The 9791-nt window shown below is 50.1% G+C and overlaps 1 protein-coding gene across 2 annotated transcripts in view; it reads left to right on the forward strand.

Moving 5' to 3' along the window:
- Mylk (myosin light chain kinase) overlaps positions 1-9791 on the forward strand; it is a 255864-nt gene that overhangs the window by 163592 nt on the left and 82481 nt on the right. Inside the window, exons 12-16 of one of the 2 annotated variants that reach the window (XM_026788073.1) lie at positions 896-1033; positions 2629-2826; positions 3492-3741; positions 8584-8655; positions 9098-9788. In XM_026788073.1, coding sequence (XP_026643874.1) covers positions 896-1033; positions 2629-2826; positions 3492-3741; positions 8584-8655; positions 9098-9788 — 1349 coding nt within the window. The remainder of the gene's footprint in view (positions 1-895; positions 1034-2628; positions 2827-3491; positions 3742-8583; positions 8656-9097; positions 9789-9791) is intronic. The other variant, XM_013351635.2, reaches the window with a different exon arrangement.

Consider the following 9791-nt stretch of genomic DNA (forward strand, 5'->3'; position numbering starts at 1 on the left):
CACACACACACACACACACACACACACACACAGTGTGTGAGAGAGAGATGGAGGGGAGGCTGTAAAAATGAATCCTAACCCTTGTACAGGTGCGGCTGCCGCTCATTCACTGAGTTGCATCTCACCAGTAGCGTTACTTTGTTTAGCCGAGACATGACCATACCCTAAATTGGCCTCAAGCCCACCGTTCTCTTGCCTCTGCCTCCTGAGTGCAGCGATTAGAGGTGTGTGTCGCTACACCTAGCTTTAGTTTATTTTTCAGAAAAGGCAAGAAATGATCCCAGAAGTAGAGGTTGGTAGTAGAGTAGGTGTTTATATCTGAGATCCCAGATTTGCCTCCCAGCACTGAAAGAAGAGGTAAGAAGGGACTGGGAGGAGAGGGAAGAAGAAGAAGAAAGAGAATTGTTCTGTTTGCTGTGTACGTTGTACACACAGATCATGTCTGGCAGGATTAAGAAGAATCCAAGCATTGTTTACTGCTGGGGAGACAGTGCCAGGGGGCGAGCGGGGTTGGAAGGGAGGCTTCACATAGGCCTTCTGGCATCATTTGGATTCTGTGTCACATGAGTGAATCACTTAATTCAAAAGAGCAAAGAGAATTTAAGGGGGAAATCGTTATGAAGATGCCAAGTGTGAACTTCCTCCCTAAGGTTCTCCTCGGGAAGCCGAGCTTGCTTGCTCAGGACTCCATGGAACTTCACTGTTTAGTCTCTGCTGTCAAGCAAGAGCATTGTCACGTCAAGTAGTGACATGGGGCCTGCCTTGTCCCCTGTGCTCTCCAGAGCCTCCCCAGAGGCATGAGACCCGAGCTTCAGCACAACTCTGTCGTCTAGTGTGTTTGTTGAGTGTGTGAAAGAATAGAATGTTTCTCTCCCATTTTATTCCCACAACACAGAAAAGAAGAGTAAAGGAGAGAGGGAGCACCTTCTGCCCCCGGCTCCCAGCAAGCCCGTTGCACCCATCTTCCTGCAAGGCCTCTCTGATCTCAAAGTCATGGATGGAAGCCAGGTCACCATGACAGTCCAGGTGTCAGGTCTGTCCATACCGCTCTCTCCTCGGGGTGTGTGAGAGGGTGACCATGTGGCAATGGGTATTGCTCCTAGGTGTCCAGAAAATCATCGTGGACCATCAGCAAGGGGTTCAAAGGAATGGAGCCTCTTGGCTTCTCCTGCTGTGTGGGTATCATTTATAGATTGATGGCTATATGGTCCAGAGGAAGAAGATGGAAAAGATTAATGTGCCTAGTCCCAATGGAAAGTTTGGGGTTTTGGTTTTTTTGTTTTATATAATTCCAACTCTTTTTTTAATTGGTACATGTTCATTGTAAGAAAATAATGAGTTTTATAATTATATTTATTCAAAAGAATCATATACTTTAACTGTATTTACTAGTTACCTTTCCTTTCCTCCCACCAGCCCCCTTCTATTTCCCAAATAGTTCCCCTTCTACTTTCAAGTCATATGAGGAAAAAAAACAGGGGTGCCTAGTCTTTCTGATCTTAATCGATATAGTGGTTGGAATCTTAGCCAGAGCAATAAGGCAAGGGAAAGAAATGAAAAGGTTGAAAATAGGAAAAGAGGAAGTCAAATTATCCAATTTGTAGAAAATATAAGCCTGTACTTAAAAAAACCCTAAAGACTTTCTAGAAAGTTTTTAGATGGTGCAGAATGAGCTCGTGTGAGCTCTCGAGTCTCTGCAGCCATCTGAGTTGCTCCAGTCAGATTCTGAGGTAGAAAGCTGGTAATCAGAGATCCTTCTAAAACAGGCAAAGAAATGTGGCTTGCACAGAGACAAAGCTCTCATGCCCCTTGCTGGGGTTAGCAGGAGAGGCTCACAAAGTCCCAGCTCCACACTCAAGACAGAGTAGACCTAGTACCTTTGGATGCATCTGTGGTTCTTGGTTTCTATCAGTGCCTCTGAAAACTAGGAGGGACCATCTCTGACTTCCTAGTTCCTCTAGACCTGCAAAAACAATAAATATGAACCGTCACAGGACCTGAGGACTTGTCCTTGAGGAGGTGATGATCCCCGGCTCCTAGACAAATGGCCATCTGCTCACTCTAAAGTCTCCCCAGGGGTTTCACTCCTCTGGAAGTAGAGCCTCGTGGTCAGCTTTTATACCTATGAAAACCCTCACATGGCCATTGATCTGTACCCCCAACACATTCCAGAAGCATAGGCTGGCACCCCTACCCATCACCAACCAATCCTCTGCAAGCTGGGGTCCCGAGACCACATTTCTGTGGTGGTCCTGTGTGCTGGCCCCGTGCTTACAGAGTTCTCTCTGGTGATAGTCTGCAAGGGAGTTACCATGGCATTACCATTGCCTGCCTGTGGAGTCTCTATGTGAGGCAGGGCAGGGCAGGGCAGGGCAGGGCAGGGCAGGGCAGAAACACCTTCAGGGCTAGGTGTTCTCTTTGTGCTACACGCCATCCTGTGAGCAGCTCACAAAGGTTAGATTAACTCGGTTGTTGCTCTTAACAATCCTACAAGGCAGAACATGTGGGGAAACTAAGGCAAAGCCTTTGGTAGCTTGTTTAGCCCAGCATTAGCATGTTCAGTGCACAGTTGCTTCCTGGCTAGGGAAGTCCCTCTCTCACAATCTTCTGTTGCTACTCTCTGCTCAGGGAACCCACCTCCAGAAGTCATATGGTTTCACAATGAGAATGAGATCCAGGAGTCAGAAGACTTCCACTTTGAACAGAAGGGTGGCCGGCACAGCCTGTGTATCCAGGAGGTGTTCCCAGAGGACACAGGCACATATACCTGTGAGGCCTGGAACAGTGCTGGAGAAGTCCGCACCCAGGCCGTACTCACCGTGCAAGGTGAACCTGAGCTCGTTTGGCGTGGGGGTGGGGGCGGGGGAGTGGCATTCCAGATTCTTCAAAAGCCATTTAGAGGTGAGAGAAACACAGGAGACCACTCTGGTCCCATTGCAGCCAGAGGCAGATCACTGTCTCCATCTCAAACTCTTGCAGAGTGGGGTTTCCTTCCCAGCTTCCTGAGGTCCCAGCTCTCTCTGGGCTGCTGCTAAACCGGATGGATTGCTGAGGTAATTCCGTAAAGTTTGGTGCTGATGGTTTGGGATATGAATTACACATTTGAGTCCTTTCTGTGGAGGCCTCCTTTTAAAGAAGAAAAGTGAGATGCACTAACATGCAGTGAGCAGCAGTTCCCAGCAGTCAGACTGGATACACATCTGGAGCACCCAGCCTGGGACTCCTTACTGTCATGGTTCGCTGCCCTCACTCTGACTTACATAAATTCATTCCAGTAGTATCGTCTGATAACATAACTGAGGCAGATTTTTAAGAAGTAAGTGCTGTAACTGCATACCCCGTCCAAGAACCTTCTGGACCACCTAGTCTTTGGTAACACACTTCTGTTACCAAGGTCTCCTGATCCTTTGCCCTCATGGAGGATGAAGTGGATGCCAAGCCCTATGCTGAAGAGCTTCCGTCCCAATGTTTTCCCCCTTACTTACTTCCAGAGCCTCATGACGGCACCCAGCCCTGGTTCATCAGCAAGCCTCGTTCAGTGACAGCCTGCCTGGGCCAGAGTGTCCTCATCTCCTGTGCCATAGCTGGAGACCCCTTCCCAACTGTGCACTGGCTCCGAGATGGCAAAGCCCTCTCCAAGGATAACGGCCACTTCGAGCTGTTACAGAATGAGGACGTGTTCACCTTAGTCCTAAAGAACGTGCAGCCCTGGCATGCCGGCCAGTATGAGATCATGCTCAAGTGAGTCTGCATAGCCTGCCAGCCTTCCTCACCCCCTCCTCAGACTCCTGGGCTAGGACTGGGAAGCCAGAGGAACCGCAGCTGGCACGGGCCCAGTGTGGTTACCATGCTCTTGGTTCTTGCAGTTGAGTAGGGCAGGTCCTTGAGGAGAGCCCTTCCCTCTGAGCTCAGTTCCCCGGGAACTTGGTTCCCCAGGAGCCTCTAGCATTACATATTGACTCGAGATATTATGTGGGGTGTGAAGACTATGAAAGATGCAGAAATGTGAAGCAGGCCTGGTAGCTCACATCTTAATCTCAGCATTTGGGAGGCTGGATCAGGAGGGTCACGGTAGACTTGAGGCCAGCCGAGGCTACACAATTATACCCTCTCTCAAGAGAGAAGGAGCTGGGAAAGAAGGGATAGATACGGGAGGGTAGAGGTTTAAGGGGATGTGTTAGTATTAGGTACCTTTTGCTGTGTAGCAAATCCCTCCACACTTACCAATTTAAAACAGCAAATACTTGTTCAGTTTCTGTGGACTGATGTGTTAGTTCATTTCCTGTTGCTGTAATGAAATGCCTGAAGCTTGATAACTTTATAAACAAAGGTCTCTGTAGGTGCCAGGGTGGTAGCTTTATCTGGTGATGGCCTTCCTGCTGGCAAAGTCTCATGGCATCATATGACAAGAGGCAGAGAGCATGCATGCCTTGATCTTTCTCTGCCTGGTCTGTACAGCCACTAGTATTCATGAAGGATTGTTTATCTAGGCTTAGACAGGTAATGGGTGCCTGACTACTTTGTATCAACTCCCCATGCTGAGCTCATGGTGTTCATCAGTATCAGCTCTCCAAGCCACATGCCAAGGCGTTTGCTGTGATGGAAGACTGTGCCTACAATAATTGTGAGCATGTGCTTTCTACTTACATCAGCTAGCTACTGCTACATAGTAGACCACCCCAGATACCTACTGACATCAGCTAGCTACTGCTACATAGTAGACCACCCCAGACACATAGGGCATTAAAGATATACTTTAAAAAAATAAAACCATTATTTCTTAGAAATCTTTGGGTCTGCTCAGAAGTTATGCCCATATGGGCAGAACTCTGTGGATCTGAACTAAACACAGGACCCTCTTACAATTATCTGTTGTCCTGTTACCATCAGCCATGTGCCTAGAATATGTCAACTGACTTTGCCTTTTGCTTGAACTCATTATTACCAGGGGGACAAATCTGTCTCTGTGATAAGAGCCTATACTCTTGCTCAGGAGGCCAATACCAGGACAGAAACTGACTGGCTATGGCAGTACTTTCTGATGAAGGAACAGTACTTTGAGATGATCCGTGTATTAACCAAGCTAGATATCCTATAAGAAATGAAGTTTTTATGTGTGTGTGTGAGATTTTGTTTGTTTGGTTTGATTTTTGTGGGATACAACTTCATATTGCCCGGGTGGCATCAAACTCAATATAGATAACCTTGAATTCCTGATTCTATTGCCTCCACCTCCTGACTTTTGGGGAGATTTTTGAAGCAAAAAGAAAAACTAGGTCTTGGCCAATGTTAAGTGAGCCGAGAAAGAAGGGGGCAGGGGACTCAAAACAAAGGGCTGGAAGAAGTTTACCAGACCCTTAGAGGGAGGGCAAAAGGCAGACTGTCTGGGACCAGCTGGGGACAGCCATAAAATGTAGCCTATCCCAGCTGGCAGGGACACAGAAATTATCTAGCCTTCTCATCTAATAATGAGGGACACGGAGGTCTCAGGTCACTGACCTGCTCATGGTCACGAGCTGAGCCTAAGTTCAAGCCCTCGTCTTTTGCTTCAATCAGATGGTCCTCCATTCTTACACTGGGGATGTCTTTCCATGCACTGGGAATTTGGGGACCTGGGAATTCACGCTGGCCTGTTCACCCATGTCTCCCTTGTTCTTTTCCTCGCAAAGTCTGGATTCCTCATTTTTCTGGGAGGCCATTACCATGGTGCTGACTCTGTCCCTAGCAAAAAATGGAAAGTCAGTGGAAAGTTCTCTTTAGGAGTGCTTGCCAGGCCGACCAGGGGCCTTTTTCCCTCTCACTGTCTTTGTCCTGACAGAAGTCAGACCTAGCCCATGGGGGAGGGCCTTTCAAGGAGGAAGGCTTGGGGGGCCGGGAGAACACCAAGGGGGTCCAATCAGTTTCTACGACTATGGAGTAGTGTATGAGACTAAGTTTGGACTTTCCCTACCCTTCACAAGCTCTGACCAAGAGGAGAGCTAGCAACAAGCCAACTCCAAACTCCAGCTGCAATGTTAGAGAACATAGATACTTTCCAGGAAATCCATTCGTCCCCTTTGTATATAAAATCACCCTATGTGCGGGTGGTTTGGGGTGAGACCCAAGGCAGACTTCTAACTAGAGCAAGAGCTTCTTTACAGGGCTCGGGAAAGGGGAACCAAAGGTCTCCGTGTTTTGTGGCAGGTGCAGCATGCAGCATGGCTGCTGTGTCCTGTGTGGCAAGACCAGGGCAGGGCCTCAGTCTCTGCCCAAGTTTGTAATGGAGTATTATGGGTAATACTAAAGCTGTCTCGAGATGCTGTTCCTGCTGGTTAGGACACTGGTAGATGACCCCAGTGAAGGTCTGTCTGAGCTCTCTAGGCTCCAGGAGAACCCATGACTTGCCTTAAAGACCCAATAGAGCTTTACATTTTCAGCTTTCAAGATAATTATCCCAGTGGCCATGGTGTCTCAGTGCTCCTCGGGGTGAGATCTGGGGGTAGGTGGAACCAGAGACCCTGGGACTTGATCTTTGTCTGTGCTCCCCCCCCAATGGGGACAGATCATGATGATGAAGGGAGCCCTTACTGTGTCCTTCCATGGGGAGATATAGATAAGCCTGGCTCCAGCTCATTAGGAGGTGGTCCAGCTCTGATCACAGCCTCCTGGGGTGCAGCTAGGGTAAAGTGGGGCCGGCTGGTCAGTATTTGCTCCTAATTTCTATGCCTGGGTTTTGTCTTTCTGACAAGAGGAAACTCCGTGAGGAAAAGTAGGAAAGAGCTACCAAGTAAACACCCATTGGCCAGCATCAGGCACGGGATAGTGTGGAGCAGGGAAAGAACGGCCTGATGCTGCCCAGTGGTCTGGCAGAATGGGGGCCTCAGGGATCATGCCCACAGCCTGGCACTAACGAGTTGCTTGGTAAGCAGAGGGGTAGCCTGGACTCTTCAGGCTGCTTGAACTGGTAACTTCGGAGACCCTGGGCTTGAGGAAGGAACAAACTGGGGGGCGGGGGGCTGTAAGGAGAGGAGAGAAGAATGGGGTAGCTGAGGTTACATGAAGGGATCTACAGAGGCATAGCCTGGTATAACATAAAGGCAATGCTGGGGCCAAGGAGGAGGCCCCAACAGGTGAGAGAGGCCCAAAGGGAGCAAGTAGATCTGCCGATCTGCCCTAGTTTCCCAAAGGTCCCTGCCCAAGGATGCGGAGCAAATCTGCAGACCCCAAGAGCAGAACCATCCTGTAGGCCACTAGCATCTTTCCATGAGGATGTAGCAGACAGAATGAGGTGGATGTACCACTGTGGCAGCAGGAGGCATAAGCATACATTCCCAGATTCAAGGCATAGGTTCCTACCAGATGGACCCATACACTTATGTGTGTATCCACTCGTCACATGTATACAGACATTATAAGAAACACACGAGGGTCCCAGAGCAAACTATTTCTGATGAACAATGTAGAACCTGCACACAGGCCACAAGTCTAGTATGTCCTGGCCCCTGTCCCTGCTACTTAATTCTGTGAGTTTAGCCCATTATTTAACCTTCACCCCCCTCCACTGTCCCAAAAGAGCAGCGCTGCCTCTAGCCTGTTGGAGCCACAGGTGAAGTGAGTCGGGCTGTGTAAGGAAGAGGTCCCAGAGCTGGCAACTGCTTTACCTATCGTGGGATCTCAAAGGGTCCCTCAAACCTAGCAGTGTTGTGAAGGCGCTAGGGGACCAAGTGAGACCCGAGAGTCCCAGCACTGCCTTCTACAATCCCCACAGCCTCCTGTGTTTTCCTACCCTTTCCGAACTTAGCTGGCATGTTGTTGAGAGCAAGACAAAGCATGTGGCTGTGGTGAGGGCCAGACAATCCTGAATAGAAAGTTTAGTCCTCCGAATGGTGGACTTGCTCCTTCCCTAAACAGCACTCAGAAGTGCCAGCAGAGGGCCACCTTGTAGGCCAGAGGACTCTCTGCTTTGAATCCGCCCTGTTAACCACTCAGCCCCTGCCTAAGAAGAGGGGCCTCAGCCAGTGTGCACCCCTCGAGGCTGAAAAGGTCTATGAGTGTAGAGAATCGCAAGCCCTCCCCGCCTGAAGGAGGAAAAGAAAGGCCACCCATGTTGGGAGACACACTTGTTAGGTTTTTAACACGGAACAACACAGAATGTTGAGGGAGAAGGCTGGGACTGTTTTCAGGGAGAATTCGGCCATTGGAGAATCAGATGGCGGGTATCTGAGCAGGGCCTGTGTGTATAGACCAGCGGCTTCATCGCAGCCCCCGGCAGCCTTTCTTCTTGGACTGAGTGATTAACTCGTAGTTAAGAAAGAATTCCCACTTGTACATGCTGCTGCTGCCTCAGATAGGTTTTTTTTCCGTCTCCCTTCTCTTTAATTCAGAACTATAAAAATCAAGGTTGACCACAAGGTGAGAGATCTACCCTAAATCTAAGTCTGGGAAGGATGCCACAGCTAAACCCTAGGCCTCCTTCATCCCCGATAGCCCATGAGCTCGTGACCAGGTCTACACTTGCCTTGCCTTCCTTCCAGCCCTGGGCTGAATAGGTCCTTTGCCCAGGGAGTCTCATAGTCCTTACTGTACTGTCCTTGACTTCGCCAGGAACCGGGTTGGCGAGTGCAGTTGCCAGGTGTCATTGATGCTGCAGAACAGACCCGCCAGAGCCCTACCACGGTGAGTGCCCCCAGGAGCTGCCTGGTCAGGCTCCTGCACTCCCCACACCCTCCTCCTGGCCTCGAAGCCTGGGATTGTTTGTGTCCTCCTACTGAGGCTACCAGAGCCAAAGGGAAAGATTGGAAGGGGATGAAGGAGGGAGGGCAGGGGAAGGCGAAGAAGGGAGTGATGTGTGTTTCTTTTTCTTTATTTTATTATTTTTTTTTTTTGCACACACCCTTATAAGGCTACTGAAGTCATTACGGATATAATAAACCAACTAGGCAAGTGAGCGCCTCTCACCAATGTTCCCTTCTATAAACACAGCCTGGCCGGCCCCACGTCCCCTTCCCCCTCCTCTCTACCCTCCGCCCTCAGGGATTTGCTCTCCCCTGACGTTTCTGCCTTACCCAGCCCCTTTTCCTCTTGCTACTTTCCCTTTTTCCTTCACTGGTTGCTGCAGGGGGCGGGAGCCTGCTGCCTGTGAGGGCCTCTGTGGTGGAGGAGTTGAAGCTCATGGTGATGGTGACCGTGATGGGACCCTGAGGCCCGGCTGGCCAGCAAGAGGGCAAGGTTGGCCAGAGGAGGAAGACGGAGAAGACGTGAGAGGGCTGTTGAAGAGACGGGTAGAGACCAGGCTACACACAGAAGAGGCCATCCGCCAACAGGAGGTGGGGCAGCTGGATTTCCGTGACCTCCTGGGAAAGAAGGTGAGCACCAAGACCGTATCAGAAGAAGACCTAAAGGAGATCCCAGCCGAGCAGATGGATTTCCGTGCCAACCTTCAACGGCAAGTGAAGCCAAAGACCGTGTCCGAGGAAGAAAGGAAGGTACATAGCCCCCAGCAGGTTGACTTCCGCTCTGTCCTAGCCAAGAAGGGGACCCCTAAGACCCCCGTTCCTGAGAAGGTCCCACCCCCAAAAGCTGCCACCCCAGACTTCCGCTCAGTGCTAGGTGGCAAGAAGAAATCACCCTCAGAGAACGGGAGCAACAATGCTGAGGTCTTGAACGTCAAGGCCGGGGAAAGCCCCACGCCTGTAGGCAACACACAGCAGGTTGGGGCCCTGAAACCCATAGGCAATGCCAAGCCTGCTGAGACCCTGAAACCCATAGGCAATGCCAAGCCTGCTGAGACCCTGAAACCCATAGGCAATGCC

Source organism: Microtus ochrogaster, chromosome 2, assembly GCF_000317375.1.
Source record: "Microtus ochrogaster isolate Prairie Vole_2 chromosome 2, MicOch1.0, whole genome shotgun sequence".
In the NCBI taxonomy this organism is placed as follows: Eukaryota; Metazoa; Chordata; class Mammalia; order Rodentia; family Cricetidae; genus Microtus; species Microtus ochrogaster.